Here is a 22,639-nt window from a genome sequence, read left to right as displayed (position 1 = left end):
AATATAATATCAAAACTCCCTATTCACCGGAGCGAATGGAGACGAAAAAATTAAAATTTCAAAGGAAACCATTAATCAGAAAACGAATGCACCGTCGTCTAAATTGATGTCTGAGTCAAAGTGATCAATGCCTTTCAGATCTTATATCATTCTTAATTTACTTTTCAAATATGCGATATTTATTTTATTTTTATTTTTTATATCATTGTTTTGTTCTCATGCTTCGCTTCTTCTTTTATTTTGTCTTACCATTGACGGATATAATGGTGAAAACAATGAGTCTTATGAAGAAGGTCAAAATATATATGAGTTAGATACTCGACTAGGTAGTAATGAAGAAGATGACTGTGAGGAAATATTTGAGAATATGAGATGATTTAGATTTGCGAAATGAATATGGTTTAGTAATTGAAGAAGAATTGTGGCAAACTGAGAAGAATGCATTGGTGACATTGTCTGAGATAATTTGAATAAATTGTGGCAAACTTAGAAGAATGCATAGCTTTTTTTAGTGGATATGAATTCAATATTGGATTGTTCTCAAAAAATAGATTTGATTCTTAGTTATGAATCTATCTACAATTTATTTGCACTTAGCAATGAGTTATTCAACTGATTCCCTTATCAAAGTCACAGTCTTTTCAGGTTTCACTTGTCTTGTACCAATCTTACACAATGCATCAACCTGAATACATCAATACTTATGAATTAACAAGAATCCAAGTATCATGAATCAAACAAACGAGTAAAAAAAACTTGCCTTCCAATATGATATAATATCAGTCCAATGAAGCTCAACTTCTTTGAGAGAAGTATAAACAGCTTCAATGACAAGATTATGAGTAGTGAGTGAATCAAAAATGTAGTAAAAAGGCTATTATCTCACATTTTTGTTGTTGGCATATGTAAAAAAATACTGAGGATATATAGTTTAAACTCAAGCCTAAAGAATAAAATAATGCTTTTACTTCATTTAACATCACTGTTATTTACGTTGACCTTTAGAGTTGAAAATTGCCATATTGCTCGAGCATTGTGTTAGTATAAACATATCCATAGCAAACACAGTGTTAGAGAAAAGGTCACTACCCTTTGGTTCTGTTGGTTTTATCATATCTACACTGATCACTTTTTTTTTCCGGTAGATTCTTCCAACAATTTTTTAGAGCTTGCAAGCTCACCATTTTCTGGTCGACATCTTACTCTTCTTTGATTAAAAATGGTTTTGCGTAGATAGTGAAGTGCCCTTGAAGATTATTTGACATTAGAGAGGTTTGAGCCCAATACGGACCCGATTTCGAATCCCGCTGGCCACTAGGGGCAAAATTTAACATCCGGTGGCTGAAGCGTACTCCGACCGATAACGTAATCTCTATGAACACTCATCGCTAGTCTGAATCCACCTCGGTGGCAGTCATGATATACGTGGTTATTAAAAAAAGATTGTCATGTCAACTTAAACTTCAAGGTTTTTATGGAGTTGATAGAACTTTGTGGTTTATTTGGCCCAATTTAAAATACTTAGGCTTTGAATGACCATTTTCATAAATTTTCCTAAAGGCTAAAGCTATAACAATAAAAGAAAACATATGGGTCAGTATATTAAACGGGCTTCATTTGGGTCGAACGATTTATAAGTTTATTTGTGGTCTCTATAACGGGCTTTATGATAATGCAGATTACAGAAGAATGGGCGAGTCACAGATCCAAAACACAAGCGACAAAAAGGTCCAAAGAAGATAATATTTTGATTATTTAAATGAACGAGAGAGAAACAATTGAAAGAGAGAGAAAACGCGATTCCTGAAATCAAACTCCCCTCGATTTCCCCGAAAACCCCAACAAAGAGAAAAAAAGCATCTGACAATTCACTCAAACTTTTAATTAATATTTATAAACCCCCCCCTCTCCTTCTTTTTTTCTTTCTTCAGTCCATCAATTCATTATCGATTTTGTTTTATCTTTAAAAAAAATTACGGAAGAAAAAACAATGAAAAAGAAAAGCAAAAAAAATTGGGTGATTATTATTGTGGAAATGAAAAGTCAGACAAGCACTGTGGGTGTTGTTCGTTCGCTTGCTGTTCTTCTTCGTGATTTCTTCTTCTCCTTTTTTAAATTCTTTTAATATATTTACACATTTTTTTCCTCTAAAACAAAAAGAAAAGAAAAATGATTCTCGGTTATATTAATGATCTTGTCGATATTGCTCAATGTTTAATGTTTATGATTTTTATTTGTAAAATCCCCAATCACATTCCGAGTAGTAGTAGTAGAAACCGTAGAGAAAGAGAGAGAGAAAGTTTTTTTTTTTTGGTTTTGTTTTCTTTTTGAGTTGATTTTTATTCTTCTTTACTTCTTCTTCTCCTTTTCGTCAAACCAAAACAATCCAACGGTGTTTGTTCATCATCTCCTCAAAGAAAGAAAAGAACAATCCTTTTCGTTTAATCTCACATCTTCAATCACCACCAGTCTTCTCCTCCTCTTCTCAAGCTTCTGTTTTGATCTTTCTGACCTAAGTAAGTTTTGATTTTTTCTTTTCCCCCAAAATCAATCCATGAGCTTTTTGTAATTCTAGGGTTTCGACTTTTTTTTTTGTCTTAAGATTTGGGGGTAATTGTGTAGAAATGGAAGATGTGTCTGAAGCAGACAAGAACAAAACACCAGAAGGTGGTGGTGCTGCTACTGAGAGTAAGAGTAAACGTAAAATGAAAACAGCTGCTCAGCTTGAAGTTCTTGAAAACACATACAAAGGTTTTGTCTTTTGTCTTTTTTTTTTTAATTTTTAATTCTTACTCCATTGTTGTTGTCTTAATTTTGACTGTAATTGTTTCAGCTGAGCCGTACCCTTCGGAAGCGCTCAGAGCGGATCTCTCAGTTCAGCTGAATCTCTCCGACAGACAGCTACAGATGTGGTTCTGTCACCGCCGTCTTAAAGACAGGAAATCTTCAACTCCGACCAAACGCCAGCGTAAAGAGTCCACCACACCCTCGGCCGCTGAGTCCTCCAAACAGGCCACCGCCGCCGCCCCCGCCGTCAATGCCGCTGATTTGGTGGCGGGAAATGAGCACAACTCGTTTCCTCATGAGATTGATTCCAGAAGAACCGGTGGTGGTGGTGTAACGGTGGTTAGGAGGTTTAATGAACCGTCTCCTTCTGAGGTTAGAGCCATCGGTTACGTGGAAGCTCAATTGGGAGAGCGTCTGAGAGACGACGGACCCATTCTTGGAATGGAGTTTGATCCTTTGCCTCCTGGTGCTTTTGGGACCCCTATAGGTATATGCTTCTTATCATCATCTATATGTTGTTCAATAAGCAAAATTGAATTTATTTTATATTTTTTTTTGCAGAGATGCCAAGCCATCGAAAGGCAGCGACTAGGCCGGCTTATGAGACCAACTTATATGTAAAGCCTGTTAAAGTAACGTCTTTTCTTTACTTGTGTTGTCTCATCAATTTATGTTTTGAGACCAACTTAATAATTTGGTGATTTCTATCATTTTATAGGATTCTGTGAGGACTATTCGTGAGTATCAGTTCCTTCCTGAGCAACCATCTTCAAGGACTGATCATTCCGAAAGAGCTTCTCCAGCGTCTCATCATCATTACGGAGTTCCACTTGATGCTTCTTCCGTGGTTATCAGGGCTTCTTCTGTATCTGGTGGACATCATCGGGATGACTATAAAAGTCCACCACAGATGATACCAAATTTAAACCTCTCAGCTCATCAAGTGAAACCAGGACACGTCTCTTCGCATCATTTGGGTGAATACGACTCGACGTACCAGAAAAGCTACGTGGATCCTGCCCTACATGGAAACGAGGATCCTTTTGTGAAATCCGAGAGAGAACTTGGTAATGATAATGATGAGGATGAGGATGGTGATGATGATGATGGTGATGATGTCCTCCTGCAACTCGAGAGAAAACGCAAGGTGCGTGAATCTTTTTGTGTCCTATGCTTAACTGCTAGGTACTTCTACCCTCAATCTTCTTTTTAATTACAGAGTGAAGAAGCAAGAATATCTCGGGAAGTGGAGGCTCATGAGAAGAGGATCCGAAAAGAGCTTGAGAGACAAGATATGCTGAGACGAAAGGTCTTTGTTCCATTTAAGCTAAAGCACATTACTTTATTAAATGTTTTTTTTTCTTTGTTGCTGAGTGTGTCAGTTTGGTTGTGTAGAGAGAGGAGCAAATAAGGAAAGAAATGGAGAGGCAAGACCGTGAAAGACGTAAAGAGGAAGAACGGCTTTTACGTGAAAGGCAGAGAGAGGAAGAGAGGTACCACAAAGAGCAGATGAAGGAGATGCAGCGAAGAGAGAAGTTCTTGAAAAAAGAAACTATCAGGGTAATGTGCTAGCTTTTAAGTATCTTTTGAACTTTGGGGTGAAATGTTAATTAATTTTAATCATTTTGAACCCCTCGTAATATGTGAATCAGGCTGAGAAGATGCGACAAAAAGAAGAGATGCGTAGGGTGAAAGAGGTTGCAAGGCTGAAAGCTGCTAACGAGAGGGCAATGGCTCGTAAGATTGCTAAGGAATCAATGGAACTTATTGAAGACGAACGCTTAGAACTCATGGAGGTCGCTGCGTTAGCCCAAGGATTGCCTTCAATGCTCGCACTCGACTTTGAAACTCTGCAGAACCTCGATGCATATAGAGGTGACTTTATAAGTTAGTTATTTAATTATATATCATTTACATTCAGTCTATTAAAGCTGTTTCTGAGAAGAACTGTTTCTTATATGCATCTGATGGATGGGATTATATATACTTTCAGATAAGCAGGTGACATTTCCCCCAACATCTGTAAATTTGAAAAAGCCCTTTGCTGTGAAACCATGGAATGGTTCTGATGAGAATATTGCAAATCTTCTTATGGTGAGTTTTTTTTTCTTATTAATGTATCAGTAAACCAATGTTTTGATTTGGTTGAAAACAATATATAGGTGTGGAGATTCTTAATCAATTTCGCTGATGTTCTTGGCCTTTGGCCATTTACTCTGGATGAGTTTACTCAAGCATTCCATGACCATGTAAGTGTTTCTCTCTCTCTCTCTCTCTCTCTTTCTTGTGTCTCTGCGTTAGATCACTTAACATGATTGCTTTTCTCATGTTGTGTCATGTAGGACCCACGACTCATGGGAGAGATACACATTGTTCTTTTGAAGACTATAATCAAAGATATTGAAGGAGTTGCAAGAACACTCTCAGTCGGCGTTGGAGCAAACCAAAACGCTGCAGCTAATCCCGGAGGGGGTCATCCTCATGTCGTAGAGGGTGTAAGTTTGCCCTATTTTTTATAACATTTGTAAATATTTCACCTAATGTTGTATGATGCAATTTTTGAATTTTTAGGCATATGCGTGGGGTTTTGACATACGCAGCTGGAGGAAAAACTTGAATGTTTTCACTTGGCCTGAGATCTTGAGGCAACTCGCTCTCTCTGCCGGGTTGGGACCCGAACTTAAGAAACAGGACATTAAAACCATATCTGTTCACGATGAAAACGAGGTGGGAAAATCTATATTTGTCAGTTTTTTTTTCTAATGTATTTTTGTGGCTTCTGTTTACCTTATTTACTTTCAAGTGTAGGCCAACAACTCTGAGAACGTGATATTCAACTTAAGGATTGGAGCAGCAGCTGAGAATGCTTTTGCCAAGATGCAAGAAAGGGGTCTTTCTAATCCCCGACGTTCACGTCATCGTTTGACCCCAGGCACAGTTAAATTCGCTGCCTTTCATGTCCTTTCTATTGAGGGTGAAAAAGGTTTGACTATTCTCGAGGTTGCAGAGAAGATTCAGGTAAGAGATGGTCTAAAGATTGCTTTCCCTTAATCAGCTTTCGTTTCATTCTCACTTTTCTTTTTTTGATCATAGAAATCAGGATTGAGGGATCTAACTACGAGCAGGACACCTGAAGCCTCGGTTGCTGCTGCTTTGTCTCGAGATACAAAACTGTTTGAGAGGGTAGCTCCTTCTACGTACTGTGTGCGTCCTTCATATAGAAAAGACGCAGGTGATGCTGAGACTATATTCGCTGAAGCTAGGGAGAGAATACGCATGTTCAAAAGCGGTGTTACCGATGTTGATGAAGAAGCTGAGAGAGAAGAGGATTCCGAAAGCGATGTTGGAGATGATCCAGAGGTTGATTTGAACCTCAAAAAGGAAGATCCTGATGCTCTGGAGATAGGAAAGTTAACCGGTGGTGTGGAACCCTCGTTGGAAAATGGGAAGCTGGAAACCGAACCGACTACCTCTCTCCCGGAGGATACAAAAGCTGAGAAAATAGATGACATCTTACCAGACCAATCTCTAGAGGATGCAGTAGCAGACGATGGGGAACAATGGGTGCAAGGACTAGTAGAAGGAGACTATTCGAATCTCAGCATCGAGGAGCGTTTAAATGCACTTGTTGCTCTGATTGGTATTGCAATAGAAGGCAACACAATCCGAATCTCCCTTGAGGTAAGTCTCAAAAACTTTGCATTCGCTTCAGTCTCTTACCATATAATAATGAGGAGATCATTCATTCTCTGTGTTGCGTGCAGGAACGTTTGGAAGTTGCGAGTGCGTTAAAGAAACAAATGTGGAGTGAAGTACAACTCGACAAACGATGGAAAGAAGAGTCTTTGATCCGTGCGAATTACCTTTCGTACCCAACACCGAAGCTTGGGATTCAAGAAAGCCCATCTGCGGATGCGACACCAATCTCCTCGCAGGACCCGTTGCAGTTGCAAGAGAATATATCTGGAACGGAGACTTTGCAGTATCAGCAGCAGCAGCAGCAGAGTTACACAGCGGACCGAGAAAGGCTCCGTGCAGAGTTAAAAGCGTATGTTGGATATAAAGCTGAAGAGCTATATGTATATAGGTCACTTCCGCTAGGTCAAGATCGAAGACGCAACCGTTACTGGCGGTTCTCGGCATCCGCTTCTAGGAACGATCCTGGTTCTGGTAGGATATTCGTTGAGCTTCAGGATGGTCGGTGGAGACTCATTGATTCCGAAGAGGTAAAATATTTGACAAAGAGCCTCTTTTCTTGAAAATGTGGAAACATTTGTTTGATGGTTTCTTTTTCAGGGTTTTGACTGTTTGGTGAAGTCACTAGATGTACGTGGTGTACGCGAATCACATCTGCATTTCATGTTGCTTAAGATCGAAGCTTCTTTTAAAGAAGCAGTGAGGAGGAATGTGGATACGGAGCTGTGTTCCATTTCTACTGGCGTAGACTTGGATTCTGATACTGCGGAGATCTCCTCAACGTTTAAGATAGAGCTAGGGGATGGTAACAGAAGCGGAGTGTTGCAACGGTTCCAGAGTTTTGAGAGATGGATGTGGGATAATGTGCTTCATCCTGGTGCGTTATCCGCGTTTAAGCACGGTGCTAAGAAGAGCACGCCGCTTTTCCACATTTGCAGAAGCTGTGCGGAGTTACACTTTGCAGGAGATGTCTGCTGCCCTGGTTGTGGTCAGATGATGAGTAGTGGTTTAGATGTTAGTGAGTTGTGTTTTGCTGATCAAGTGGCTCGACTCGGAAGAGACGCTGGATTTATAATACGTGGCTCGAACCTGTCTCCTCTCAGGATAAGACTACTCAAGATTCAGTTAGCACTTGTTGAAGTGAGTTATATTCTAGTCTTGTCATCATCAGATAAGTGAGTTATGAATATGTATTCTAACTTCTTCTACCATGAACACAGGCTTCTCTTCCCCCTGAAGGACTTCAAACTCATTGGACAGAGAGTCTTAGAAAAGCTTGGGGTCTGAAGCTGTTGTCATCAAGTTCCCCTGAAGAACTTCATCAGGTTTTTTTCAATGTTATCCCAAATTGTGCAATTGAATTGATCTTTCGGATCAGTTCTGATCCCTTCGCCTTGTTGTCAGGTTCTGACGATGTTGGAGGTGGCGGTAAAGAGAGACTTCCTGTCTTCAAACTTTGAAACAACTTGTGAACTCTTGGACTTATCAGAAGGTCTCGTGAGAGATGTTAAAGTACTACCGTGGATACCGAAGACCACAGGAGGTGTAGCTTTGAGACTTTGTGAACTCGACAGCTCCATTGCTTACACACCTGATCAAAACAAGGATCCCCAAAAGGACAAAGAATCTGAAGATTTTGTCGTAAGTTTATATACTACTGATTGCTGATTCTTATGTTATGATTGTTCATACACACTTAAATAGAGCTTTCTTCTTTTTAAGGGTTTGGAGACGAATTTTGTGAGGAATGTTCAAGAAGAACAAGACGTAATCGAGGCTACTCCGGTGCAAGTTGCATACGCTCAAGAAGACACGGAGCCTGGTTTAGGTAGAGGTCGACCACAACGAGGACGTGGCCGGCCTCGTTCCCAGCGTGGCAAGAAACCATCCCCGGCTTCTGGTAAACCACCGCGAGGTGCAACAAACTCAAATGGCGAACCGATGCTGAGGCCTAGAGCTCAACCACGTGGGGGTAGGAAGAAGGGACGACGCAGCGGCGGCACCAGAACAAGACCGACGAAAGGAACGCTCGGTATATCCAATGAGGTAGTAGTAGTAGGACGTCGAGGTAAGGAAGTTGCCAAAACCGCTCTTCACGATTGGGTCGAAACGCCTGAAGATGAGGGGGAAGCTAGCAGCTCGGGGAGATCGTTTCATTATGATGATGATGATGTCATGGCTCCAGTTGATGACTTTGGGGAAACGAGTAAATTAGTAGGTAGAGGTGAGTTTAGCTTACATAGTGATGATGAATACGAAGAAGAAGAAGAAGACATGGACACGAAAATGAATGTTGATGATGAAGATGAAGATTACATAAACGAGGATTCTGATGGTGGTAGAGAGCAGCCGGCGGAGATGATAAGCATGGATGCGGCAGCAGCAGCTCGGAGAAGGTTTCCGTTTGAAGATCCTGATCTTACATCTTCATCTTCCTCTGATTTTCAGTGACTAATTAGAAACAGGAAACTACTCAACGTGTCTTTTTGTTTGTTTGTATTCTTCACAAGGTTTCTTAGTTAAAAACATTTATCATTAACCCTTTTTCAAGAAAATGTAACATCAGTGTGATCTCTTCATCTTACAAGCTTCTACGGTTATATCATTAGTTATGTGTCATCTAGAGCGGTCAACTCAATTCTATAAGAATCAGCGAATCGTGTGATTTTTACGGTGACTGTTGGTAGAAGAATCTTGATTTTTACGGTGAGTGTAATTAGAAGTGGATAAAATATTCATAAAATTTGATTCCATCCGATAGATTTTTCGGTTTGATCTGAAAAATATAGATATCCATAACTTGAGCAAAAAAAACGAAATTATCTGGTCTGGTAATCATATGCAGAGTTGATACGTACCAACTCTAAACCAGCTCCTATGCTTTTGTTTTAACCGGTGGTGGTGGCTTAGTGACGTTTGAGGGATTTAAAAAACCCAATAAAGCGAACCCGGGTTCAGAACCTACCGGCCACACGGATATGAGCTATTGCTTTCGGCTCATTTGAATGTTCAGGAAAGGGTCTATCCGTGGGCTGTACCTCCACCCGGGGGTTAGCCATGTGTCAGCATTGACCCGGGTTTAATCCTTTTAAGTTCAAAAAAAAAAAAAATTAGGATAAGATCCTAGTCTTGTGCGGAGTGAAATTGTTCTTTTTATTATGTTTTAGAAAATGAAACAATAGTTCAGTTGTTATAAACTAAAGAGAATGTGGAGAGTGATTTGTGAAAAAGTTGTGTGTATTTCTCATTAGCCAACACCACAATATATAATGGTTTGATACAAGGGTTTACAAATGCTTTACAAGGAATAAAATCTACACATTAATTACATTGACTACATTGATGTCATAGAGAAGACTTGGTCATGGTGATAACTCCAAGGTTGACTGAGTCTTCTGATCTCGGTCCGGTTTGTAGATGAACCGATGTAGACCGGATGTAAACCTCCTTGCACTTCCTCTTGTATATGTTGGACTTGTATAGTACTTGGTTAAGTATTTGGTTATGGTCCATCCACACAATAGATTTTATAACACTCCCCCTTGGATGCCATAACCATATGAGTTCATAATATGCTTAATGTTGCCTCATTAAAACCTTACTAGGAAAACTCATTGGGATAAAACCATAGTTAAGGAAAAAGAGTACAACACATACTACTCCCCTTGATTTGAACATCACTTGCTGAATAGATGTTCATGGATTCTTTACTTGAACAATCTTGTATTGTTCGGACATATCATGTCTCTTAGAATCATGATGGTACTTTAGAAAATGTACCACTTTGATATCGACCACTTTAGTACTTTAGATAAAATGTACTATTTTATACTCTGGTCGTTTTGATTATGGTCCTTGACCAAATCACTCTTATATGCCTTTCCATAATATTGGCTGGCTAGTACTTTAGATCCTTTGTATAATATGGATCATCATTATATCAAGTATGAGCTACTTAGCTCTCTAGGACTTATGGATATGCCCTAGCTTTATGAGTATAATATTATTTGCCATAAACAACTTTAAACATAGGTCATGTCGGTTAGATCATGATCCTTATTTACATATGTCCATAGATGATCTATGATTGATCTGAGACATTGTCAATCTTTGTGTGCCGGCAATTCGTACACATATATATATATATATGGACGATTGGACTGATCTAGGCCGGACACGGTCATGACATAGAATTGATCTAATTGATCCTCAAATTTATGTCTAATGACATCCATGATCTACAGCTTTATCATGGACCAAATCTTATAATATGGTCGGACCCGTTGGGTCGCATATGGACGCATAATGCGGTCCTACACCTTTTTGTTCAAAGATGAACTTTGATCTTATAGCTTATCTTTATGATAGCTTATTCATTCATACCACAGCTTGGTTGGTTCATGCTGAGAATTTTGACCAACCATAAGTATTACCAAAATTTGGCTAATTTGTGGTGATGGTCTATAACCTTTCTAAGGTTTGATGAATAACTATTTAACCTATCTTAGGCTGGTTAGTATATCACAAGAAATTTAAAAATTCCTCTATGGACTGATTTGAATTGTTCTTATAGAACCTTTTCATTTGCTTACATGTAGCAATTTAATTCAGTCCATTGACAGCTTTAGGAAAATGCTGTTCATGAGAACTTCTTTTCTCATCTTATGATTCTGAGCTCAGTATATTTTGGTAAACCTTTTAGGTACCAATAATATTATCATCATCCAGTGAGTCATATATAACATACTACATCTTTTGAATTTCTTCCAGACATTATATGTAGTGACATATGTAGTATTATCCACCACTTTGGATTATATAGACCTCCTTTGGTCTGTCTCACGATTTTATCCTTCTTTCAGGATTTATCTATTCACTGGGCATCATATGGCGTTTACATATTCATGGCCAATTCAATACGCCTTTATCTGTCACTTTTAGAAACCCCACGTTTCTTTCTTTATTCATTATTATGAGTACTCTTGCGTGGGTTCATGATCCTCGATTCATTATTCATGTGCTACATATTCGCGCTTTTCTTATGAATGTATTGTGTCGACACATTTATATATATATGGTTTCCTTCCAGACATCAAATAATTTATTGAGATCTCATCATTATCAGTGCCTTCAGTACCATGAGGTCCGGCGTCCCGAACCCCAAGTGTTGATACTGACGGCATAGCCATTTCGGCCTTGTCTGGAAAGTCTATGACCTCGGTTTCTTTTTGCACCTTTCTTTAATTTCCGAGGTTCCTTTTGGAACATATATTCGGTCTTATATTAGACTCTGTAGCAACTTGGTTGTGTCTTTAAGGCATCAAAACCGTGTGGTGCTAAGCTGGGATGACATAGTCATTCTTTCTCGGGTCAATGTGTCTGGCATTTTATTTTGCTATCATTGTAGCATATGGACATCTATAAATCTTTTCTAGTCCGAGGATCTTTGCCAAGACAATGATGGTTGATACCATTCTTTACCAGCTTACTACTTCTCCTTTCAAATGTTGGATATTGGGATTCATAAACTCTATGTAATCCTTGTTCCTTGGCCTATGATTAAATCACCCATTTTGGCTCAAGGTTTCTTTTAAATTTATGGAGAAAGTATATTCATAATATATATCCAACATATATTCCCAATCCTCCTTATGAGATTCTAAGATCATATGATCTTTAGATGGCACATATATTTGTGGTGGATTCATTCATAATATCTTAATTCATAATATCTTAATATGATATATGTCTGGACTCATGACCCGTATTAGTCTGAGGTGGGAATATTTATTATCACTTATATGGCCTAATATAATATCAATGACCTGATGCAAGTTAATCTTTTATAACTCATGATGTCCCCAAGCATATGGACTTTTAGATTTTGAACCTTATAGGTAATGGTCATAATATCATAAATTCAACCAATATGTAATATGGTTGTGGACCATGTTTCACGGATTTTAGTATGGTCATGTATCATGGGATTTGTCCTCACTCCCCCTCATGAACATACTCTAATTCGTGGTGCTTGGGACAATAAATTCCCTTGTGCATAGATATAAATTGCACAAACGTGAGATCTTATGGGATAACTTTTGTGCCTTTTTAAATCTTTGCATCATAATTCAGATGGCTAAGTATGGTAATGCCATCTAAGTGATAATTTTCGTGGGTCAATCAAACATGATTATGATTGCCCTGGCTATTTGCCTAATATCATATTGATCTCTAGATCAATAGATAATGTAGTCTCGACCATTTAGGCGATTTTAATTTAGGTAATCTTATTCGCTTTTGCCCATTGTTGGAAACCATATTTTCTTCTTAATTCAATGGGTCTTATAGGGTGAATATAATGCCTTTTAGACAATGCCTTGGTCGGACCATTTTTCCTTTCTTTCAAGGAATGTCCAGTTGAGTTCAAGAGTATATTATGCATCATAATAGAGCCTGGATGGCCGAGCATGTCGTGCCATATGTTAAAGGCTTCTCTGAACTCTATGGAAAGTGATTTGGAGTATTAACCCACAATCATATTTATCTTGGCTTAATGAAGGCCTATAGATATACTAGGTATAGTCTCTAGGACTTTCCTTTGGCCTTGGGCATTTTCATAAATCATAAGGAATCCTTTCTTTCCTTTGCCCATAGTTTCAATATGTAGACCATTCATATGAATGTCTTTGAAACTTTGATAAATTTTACTTTGATTTATGTGGAATGTTATGCATCAGAGATTTTTAGATGCGTGCCTTTAGGCATCATGAGGTTGGACTAGCCATGACCTTGAATAAAATATTTTTTTTTTGTCTCATAATGTAATGTGGCTTGGTCCACAATAGAGAACAAATACAAAGTAAAATGATGTCAAAATCTAATTGGCCTCTTTAAGGCAATATGAAGTCTCGTATTCAAGCTGATCATCATTCTTATGGTCGAAATTATTCGCACCATCTAGATGGACCCAATGGGCCACAGGGTTCTATCCCTTTATGCTCTCCTGGTAGAGTTTAATAAGGTGTTTGGGAGTTTTACATCGGTTGGCCCAATGATTATTCATCCCACACTGATGGCAAACAAATTTGGTCGAAGCATGGGTTTTTAAAATCGGATTTATTCCCACGGACTTATACCCACGGCTAGGTTGATAACCTTGGTCTCGGCCTCGACTAATGCTGTAGGTGATATCCACGCACACCCTTGTCATCTTTCCATGGCCTTTCGCATGGCCATGGTTTGACTCTTTCATATGGCTCTGTGGCCGTATGTGCCTTAGGCAATGCCTTAAAATCCAGGAGGCCTCATCTCACTATTCCTCATGAGTAACTCATTATTTTGCTTAGCAAGCAACAAACAAGAGATTAAATTTGCATATGTGGAGGAACCCTTTTCTCGGTATTATTGCTGAAGCAAAACATTGCTTGTGGAATGTAGAGAATTTCTTCTCTAACATGTCAGCATATGTGATAGTCTCTCCACACAGTTTCAACTATGAGACTATCATGAATAGAGCCGAGTTATACTCATCCACAGACTTATAGTCTTGGGTCTTTAGGTCCCTCAAATCATATAGGACCTTTGGTAATAGCACCGTATTATGGTGATCATTTCTGGATTTAAGATTTATCCAAAGGTCGAGAGGATTCTCAATAGTGAGATATTGATCATTGAGACTTTCAGTAAGGTGATTGCTTATGATTAAGAAAATCGCCTTGTATCTATCTCAAAAGTGAGAAATTTAGATTCAATCACCAAGATTTAGATTTCAAGATGATTTTCAACATCTGAATATTTAACATTGCTTTCAAGCATCAAGAATTTATATAAGCAATAGAAGCCTTAATTTATATGATTTAATTTATATGATTTAATAGTGATTTAATAAGGCTTCCCCCAAATCATATAATATATTTGCTTTAAGCATTTCTAGTATGATAATGATCAATTGATCACTGCATCTAGTGATCCTTTTAATTATAATTCATATTTGGATTGATTATATATATGTATATAATTTCATATAGGGTTTCCAAGCCCTTTAGAATTTTGAATAAGGATCAATCATAATTTTAAATGAGATCAAGCAATATGGATGAAAATCAATCACAATGGTCGAATGATAAATGCATGGCTCAAGAACTAATCGGATGTTCTGTCCTAAGCATTGGACCAAAATAATATAAATGTGATTCTTAATGCATGAGGATATTTGGTTTTCAAAGATCATAAAATAATAACCGATTCCTTCCCCCCTTTACCGGGTAAACCAAGACAAGAAAATTTATAATTTTCAGCAAATGTCTAAACCAAATTCAATTATATTTTCAATCAATTGGTTTCAAGGAAGGTTTATATTTTAATAAAAGCAAGTATGCATTCAAAGTTTGTTCAAGATGATTCAAGATGATTCAAATTTTTACTAAACTTATGCAATCAAGTATGCAACAAGATTACTATATAATTTTAATCATCAATTTCAAGCATGGTAAAAGATCAAGATTAACTATCAACTTATGTGATCAATATTCAATATGATATGAAATCTATTCAAGGTTGGTTCAATTATTTAGCTATCAACCTATATGATCAAATGATTTCATGCATATTTATTCTATCGTATTAAAATCAAGACTATATGTTATAAAAATTTTATAAACATTTTCAGTCAAAGATATGCATTTAATAAAATCAAATATGCATTTATAAAATCCGATTTTGCATTTATAAAAATCATAAAACTTTAAACAGTTACAAAGCAAACATCAATATTAAAAGATATGCAATGATGGGATTTAATTTCGATTTTATTTTGGTTGACTGGATTCATGGTTTTGATCTTTGGATTTTCGATTTTGCTGGTTGAAAAACCAAGCAAGAGGTTTAAGGGTTTTGATGGTATTGATAAACGACTTATACAACCTGCTGGAACAGCTGGTGATGCGAATGAACAAAGGTTTGATTATTAGTTTCAATCCTTTAGACAAATCCGGATTTAAGGTCGGATCATATAGGAGACAGGTAGAGCCGATTTATGGCTTACAAACCAAGAAGGAGATTTAGGATTTCACATTTTATTTTATAAGAATTTTATAATCAAGATTCATATAGATCTTTAGATATTTTAATCTGTTTTGAGATACTTAGAACCTTTAGAGAATTATAACTTTTATGGATTCAAAATAATTCAGAATCAAGTTTCTTATGGATCAATGGATCATAGAAACAAGTTTAATATTATGGATTCATATAGATCCTTAGATTTCTTTTCAAATATAATGGTGTTCTTAGATTTTATGGATAGATTAGTTTACCATTTTACACCACAAGAATCTGAATGGACCACCATGAGAGAGAGTTGATCCACAGATGAGCTGGTTGAGAGAGAGGTGGAGGAGCTGGCCGGAAAAACCATGAGTCGGCAGCGCGGATTGTATATGCTATTCATGACGCGTCAGAGATCGGATCGACAAGCCGTCTTCGGCAACGGATTCCTATCGTCTTGGGCTTCAGTTTGATAGGTGGATCGTCGTCTGGATCCACAGGGTTTGAGAGATACGGCGGTTTAAAGTTACGCCTGAATTTAAGATTTTCTGGCCGGAAAAGATGGCCGGAAAAGAGAGCTCAGGTGGAGAGAGACTTCTCAGGTGGAGAGAGACTTCTCAGGTGGAGAGCACTATCGTGCTGATAACGTGTTATAAACTAAAGAGAATGTGGGGAGTGATTTGTGAGAAAGTTGTGTGTATTTCTCATTAGCCAACACCACAATATATAGTGGTTTGATACAAGGGTTTACAAATGCTTTACAAGGAATAAAATCTACCCATTGATTACATTGACTACATTGATGTCATAGAGAAGACTTGGTCATGGTGATAACTCCAAGGTTGACTGAGTCTTCTGATCTCGGTCCGGTTTGTAGATGAACCGATGTAGACCGGATGTAAACCTCCTTGCACTTCCTCTTGTATATGTTGGACTTGTATAGTACTTGGTTAAGTACTTGGTTATGGTCCATCCACACAATAGATTTTATAACATCAGTTTCATTTGGACTAGGAGGTGTTCAATCAGGATATCGGATTTTGGTTTGGTTCGATTTTTTCGGTATTTCGGTTAATAAAATATAATTACTGTTCTAAATCTATATTTACTTCGGTTCGATTTGGTTTATATACCGTCGGTTTTCAGTTTATTCAATTTTATACCCAAAACATAATTATTTAGTTTGAGATCATATTATATATTATACAAATTTTAGAGTCATGTTGTCAAAAGATCATTTATTAAAAAAAAATATATATTTAAATAAAAGAATAAAAAACAAAAAAGTTTTCTATCATCTAATAAAATAATCAAATCTAGAATTAATATCAAAACTCTAAATTTTGTTGTGCGGAGTGAAATTGTTCTTTTTATTATGTTTTAGAAAATGAAGCAATAGTTCAGTTTCATTTGGATTAGGGGGTGTTCAATCAGGATATCGGATTTCGGTTTGGTTCGATTTTTTCGGTATTTCGGTTAATAAAATATAATTACTGTTCTAAATCTATATTTACTTCGTTCGATTTGGTTTATATACCGTCGATTTTCAGTTTATTCAATTTTATACCCAAAACATAATTATTTAGTTTGAGATCATATTATATATTATACAAATTTTTAGAGTCATGTTGTCAAAAAATCATTTATTAAAAAAAAATTATATATTTAAATAAAAGAATAAAAAACAAAAAAGTTTTCTATCATCTAATAAAATAATCAAATCTAGAATTAATATCAAAACTCTAAATTTTGAAAAAAAAATAAGAAAAAAACAGAACCATGAAAGAAAAGTTTTTATATTCTTTCATATTTAATGTTCATCAATTAATATGTCTTCGATTGAACACTTCTATTTGTTTAAAAATAATAAAAAGTTGTAAAGAATTTCAACTAATTGTTGTTCATCAAATTTATAATATTTACTTCAATTTAGTTGCTGTCAAAATAAAACAAAAAGATAAAAAAAGACTAAGAAAATAAGAAACCTCAGTGCAGTAAATTGTTACTTAATTATAGTTCAAATGATTTACAAATTATAATTATAGTTCAACTCATGTAACAAATATATATTCATGCGTCGTTATAAATATATACTTATTTGCATGTTTCAGTTTAGTTAGTTATAAATCAAAGCATATCCAAATCCTACGGTTTTTATAAAATTACATTCATTCGGTTTGTATGGTATATACCAAAACAAAATCATATTATCGATTGTTTAATATCTTTTAATAATATAATTTTTTTAAAGAACTAAGATACAAAAATTGCTATCAAATATTTTCTATTCATGATAATAAATTTTCATATCTACGTTAATCATATTAGGAAATTTCATACTTTTTATTTAAGGAAAGTGCGAAATTGTTTTTTGTACATTATTTATTAATTTGATATTTATTTTAATAAAAAGTGTAATATAAGTTAAGATAGACCAACCTGTTTTTCTAAGAATAGTATATTTTATATATAGTATATTTTATATAGTTATTTATTAAATGGGATTTTATAATCATACGGTTCTATGATCATTCATATCCTTTAATAACAAAATATTTAAATCATTGATAAAAAAAAATTTCAATACGAAAACTTTAATAAGTTTATAATTTATAAATGTTCTTGAAAATTCATTGAAATTTTTTGAAATTAAAATATTTATGTAATCTTATACAGCATATAGTTTAATCTATATAGATATATACTTTTTATTATTAATGATACTTTTTACTCATATGGTTTTAAAATCATGTGTATCTTTTTATAATAAAAATGTTAAACCATTGATCATTAATTTTTTAACATAATAATTTAATAGTTTTAGTCATTTATTGTCATTTTTTTAAAATTCAAAATATAACATATACGAAAAAATCTAAATTTTAATTTTATAGCTAATTTGATTGCTTAATTTATTTTTATAATATAAAATTAAACAAAAAATGATGGAGGAGATATAAATTGTTATCAAATCTTTATTATTAGAATCATTAATTTGTCATATATATATTAGTCATTTATGGTAATTCCGTAGGTTTTACTTAAGAAAAGAAAATAAAATAGTAACTATATTTAGCAGAACAATCATAAATGTTTCTATCGTAAATATCATATCATATCACCATATCATATAGTTTGACCAACAAATCTAGCAACATATAAAAATCGAATGTAGACCTACTTGTTTTTCAATTGAATGTAATTGACTATCTAATTGAGTGACATCTAAGCATGAAGTCTTTTTTAATTATTATAAAATTGAGGTTATAATTTTTTAAATGTTTCTCTTTTAATATACAGTGGGGATTCTTTTTTTTTTTTAGTTAAACAGCCACTGTTGTGGGTAATTTCACTGAATTTATGAAAATTTACATTATATAACTGTTGTGGAATCAAATAACTCTTTTCTGGATTGTAAATCGTAATATTACTGTAAAAAGTAGGGGGATGGATCCATATTTTTTTTATAAAGCATGTTAATAATATTGTACTTAAGGTGTAAATTTACTTCTTCCATATGGAGTTGAATTATCGAATTTGAGTACTCTTAATAACTAGTTTTGTAAATGTTTTTTATTTACTTGAAAAGATGAATTTGAGTCTGGATCATAATCGTCTATTTACAATACTTTATGGCGTAAAACATATTCTTTCTGTTTCATAAATGTACGTATTTTAAGAAAAAAATTTGTTTCAAAAAGTTATATTTTTATATTTTCAATATAATTTTTATGAACTAATAATAATAACTAATTGTAAATTTCAAAAAAATAATTGCTTTTACTGAAGTTTTATTAGTTTAAAATTATATAAAATAGATAATTACAGAAAACTATGCATTTAATACTTAAATTTAATATGTTTTATTATTCTGTGTGAAAAACACCAAAACATTTAACATTTTGAAATAGATGGAGTATTTTAAATAAAAGCGCACCACTAGACTAGTCCAACACACCCGATTGTTAGTTTTGTAAATGTGATAAAGTTGTTCACACTATTGACTGTTGTTGGTGGTGTTGAGTTATATTCCCTATGTTTATATATAATTGTTACTTTGACATTTTTATATAGATTAAAAAATGGTGGTAATATATGTAAGTTGTTATTAATTACACTTCTTTAACCAATAATATTTGAGATAAATAAAATTATTTATAAAATCATATAGTTTGCAATTATTTTTCAACTGAAAGTAAGTATAATTTGTATTGAAATTGTAAAATGATATTTTTGTGTAGCAAAAAAAAGATTAGAATGACACTTATAAATTATAATGATACAGAAGGAAGAGTAAATATTCAATTTTATTTGTCTACAAATATTCAAATTAACTCGTTATTATTGTGACTGCAAGTTTGTTAAGTTGTTAAATTAATGTCGATGTCGTTGCGTTGTAGAAAAGAAGAATAAAAGAAAGAGATAACAAGACACTTTGGATCTGTAGAGAGAGAGAGAGAGAGAGAGAGAGAGAGAGAGAGAGAGAGAGAGAGAGAGAGAGAGAGAGAGAGAGAGAGAGAGAGAGAGAGAGAGAGATGCTAGTAGTGGGATTGAGAATGACGTCGGGCATATGTCTCTCTTTGAACTTACAGACAAAGGACTGCTCGCCATTCATGACACAGAAGAAAGACAAAACCATCTTCTCCACATATCACACCAGTCTCTTGATTTTTTCTTTATTAAAATATCATCTCAATCATATAACGGAAACAAGCATTTCAATTATGTAGGTTAAATTAATATTTTATTCTATCATTATTTCATCTAAAAGGAAAATCTTACAAATTTAAGTCTGGACGTCTTTTAAAACATTGACAGACAAGTCCCCAAAAGTTTTCTTTTTCCTATTTCCCGATTAAAAAAAATATTATGGGACTATTGAAGTAAAAGCTAAAAATATCTTTAGTCTGTTTACAAAAAATAAATATGTGCACGTCGTTTATTATCTATATTATTAAAACTCAAGTACAAAATGAGAGTGTTTGGTTACTTAGATAGTATTTATAAAGAATAAGTTTGTTTGGAAACTTGGATTGTACTTAAAAAAATTATTTAGAAACTTGGATTGTATTTTTATTAAAAAAATATCTCTATCCAAATAAAATCAGCAAATCTATTTAAACTTCTTACATTTTAGGAAACCACTAATATGTTTTCGTGATACACAATATTTTTCTCCTAAAATTTTAAATTAAATAAATATCATTCGAATATTATAAATGTCGTAAGAGGTTCGAGTTGGATTATTTTCGGTCCGGGTTGGTTTGTAGCAACCTAAAAATATATCAATAAACTTTCATTTTAAATATGACAGTAATAAATAATTTATATACAAAAAATACAAACTCATATAGGCGTGCGCGTCAAAATATAAACTGAATTAATATATAAATATGTTATAATACTATGTAAATAATTGTTTATAGATTCTTTAGTTGACTAATTTTTGATATAGCTTATATTGAAAGAAATTTATTTAAAAAAATTATATGAACTGAAGAAAAAACAATATAAAAGTACTATACATTTGAATTCAAAATCATTTCTTTTAAAAAGTACTAGACAAATATGTTGAATTGTATACAAATTACAATGTAAACATTTAATTAATATAGAAATATGTCACATTGTTTAAACAAAATATCAATGTAAAACAGTTATATTCTAAAATCATTTATTTTAACAAAAAGCCAAATAAATATACTGATTGAAAAGAAAATAAAATAAAGTCAGAGAAACACATAATTTACCAGAGACACTCTAATATGTCGCATTTATTATAAATAAAATTTTACTAAGATAACTACATTCAATGATTACAAACAAATAATATTTTTCATAAAAATGAAAAATAATATCTGCGCTTCTGAAGCGTGGATCAAAATCTAGTATGTGTTTATACGAAATGAGTAAAATATTTGGTATATGACTAGAAAGCATTTAAAAGACAATAAATGAGAGATGCCAAAACAGTAATGAGCTAAATGTTTCCTTCAAAAGTGTAGTAGACAGAAAATTGCCTACTAAAAAAAATCAAAAGTAGCTTTAAGTTTAAATGAACTCATATTTTATTGATAGTCTGGACAATGGCTACTTATTAACATCATAACTTCAGCAGATCTTTCAGACTAATTCTTGGGTTCATCCCCTAGGGTGAACCTATAGATTTACCAACCAATAGGATTTAGTTATTTTAAATTTGACATTTTTTGAAAAAGGAAACAAAATATTGCCAAATTATATTACGTTTTAAAAATAAAAATAAGGTAAAAATAAATAAAATAATACTAAATACAAAAAAATAAATTTTTGTTTTTTTTTTAAAAATTAATACCACAAAAAACATTAATCTCTAAATGTTAAACCCTAAATCCTTTAGTAAACCTTTGATTTAAAAAAATTATATATAACACAATCAACAAAAAACTATACCCTAAATCTTAATCCTAAACCCTAAACCCTTGGGTAAACCCTAAACCCTTGGGTAAACCCTAAACCCTTGGGTAAATCCAAAATTCTTGGATAAATCTTAAAATTTAAGATTTATCCAAAAGTCTAAGATTTAATGTTTGTTGAGAGCGTTAAATTTTTTTTTTGAAAATATTTTTTTTAAGATTAAAAAGTTTTGTTTTTGTGATTAGTATAATTTTTATTTTGAAAGTATAATATAATTCGATAATATTTTGTTTCCTTTTTTAAAAAATTTTGAATCTTAAATGACACAATCCTATTGGTTGGTGAACCTAGGGTTCACTCTAGGGGGTGAACCCAAGAATAAGTCAATCTTTTATAAGTAAATTAGAATTTATAGAAAAGTAGTCAGTAGTGTTTCAAAAAAAAAAAAAAAAGTAGTCAGTCTAGTTTCTTAATATATTTCAGTATATACATTCATTGATAGTAAATGTGAAGAATTGCCTGGGTACAATGTATTTGAAATGGTTGTAACTTGTATAATCGATCAGAATAGTTCAAAAAACAAGTACCAGAAATGGACAATTTCAGAATAATGTTATCTAACATGTTCTAATTTCGTATTTGATATTATTAAGAGGGAATATACCAATTTGTTGAACAAATCTGGCGTATATTGTTGCATCTCCGAAAATGTTAA

General features: G+C 34.0%; 1 protein-coding gene across 4 annotated transcripts; it reads left to right on the top strand.

The window, feature by feature from the left end:
- The first annotated feature begins 1,808 nt into the window (after positions 1 to 1,808).
- Positions 1,809 to 9,088, top strand: LOC108854434 (homeobox-DDT domain protein RLT2). Of its 4 annotated transcripts, XM_057009719.1 has the most exons (20): positions 1,809 to 2,516; positions 2,623 to 2,751; positions 2,834 to 2,999; positions 3,048 to 3,274; positions 3,349 to 3,419; positions 3,506 to 3,934; positions 4,007 to 4,096; positions 4,183 to 4,347; positions 4,440 to 4,662; positions 4,781 to 4,881; positions 4,950 to 5,036; positions 5,130 to 5,282; positions 5,359 to 5,514; positions 5,596 to 5,805; positions 5,881 to 6,468; positions 6,552 to 7,013; positions 7,084 to 7,623; positions 7,704 to 7,808; positions 7,888 to 8,124; positions 8,206 to 9,088. In XM_057009719.1, exons 2-20 carry the CDS (start codon positions 2,625 to 2,627, stop codon positions 8,932 to 8,934), a joined length of 4,866 nt encoding a protein of 1,621 aa, XP_056865699.1. In that variant the 5' UTR covers positions 1,809 to 2,516; positions 2,623 to 2,624; the 3' UTR covers positions 8,935 to 9,088. The 4 variants fall into 4 exon arrangements, with proteins under 4 accessions (XP_056865699.1, XP_018483497.2, XP_018483496.2 ...); XM_018627995.2 differs by having other exon boundaries at positions 2,834 to 3,274; positions 3,349 to 3,404; XM_018627994.2 differs by having other exon boundaries at positions 2,834 to 3,274.
- Positions 9,089 to 22,639: the final 13,551 nt, after the last annotated feature.

The sequence above is a fragment of the Raphanus sativus genome, chromosome 4, assembly GCF_000801105.2.
Source record: "Raphanus sativus cultivar WK10039 chromosome 4, ASM80110v3, whole genome shotgun sequence".
Classification (NCBI taxonomy): domain Eukaryota; kingdom Viridiplantae; phylum Streptophyta; class Magnoliopsida; order Brassicales; family Brassicaceae; genus Raphanus; species Raphanus sativus.
The sequence above is the reverse complement of the archived record's forward strand: the minus strand, read 5'-3'. Positions and strand labels throughout refer to the sequence as shown.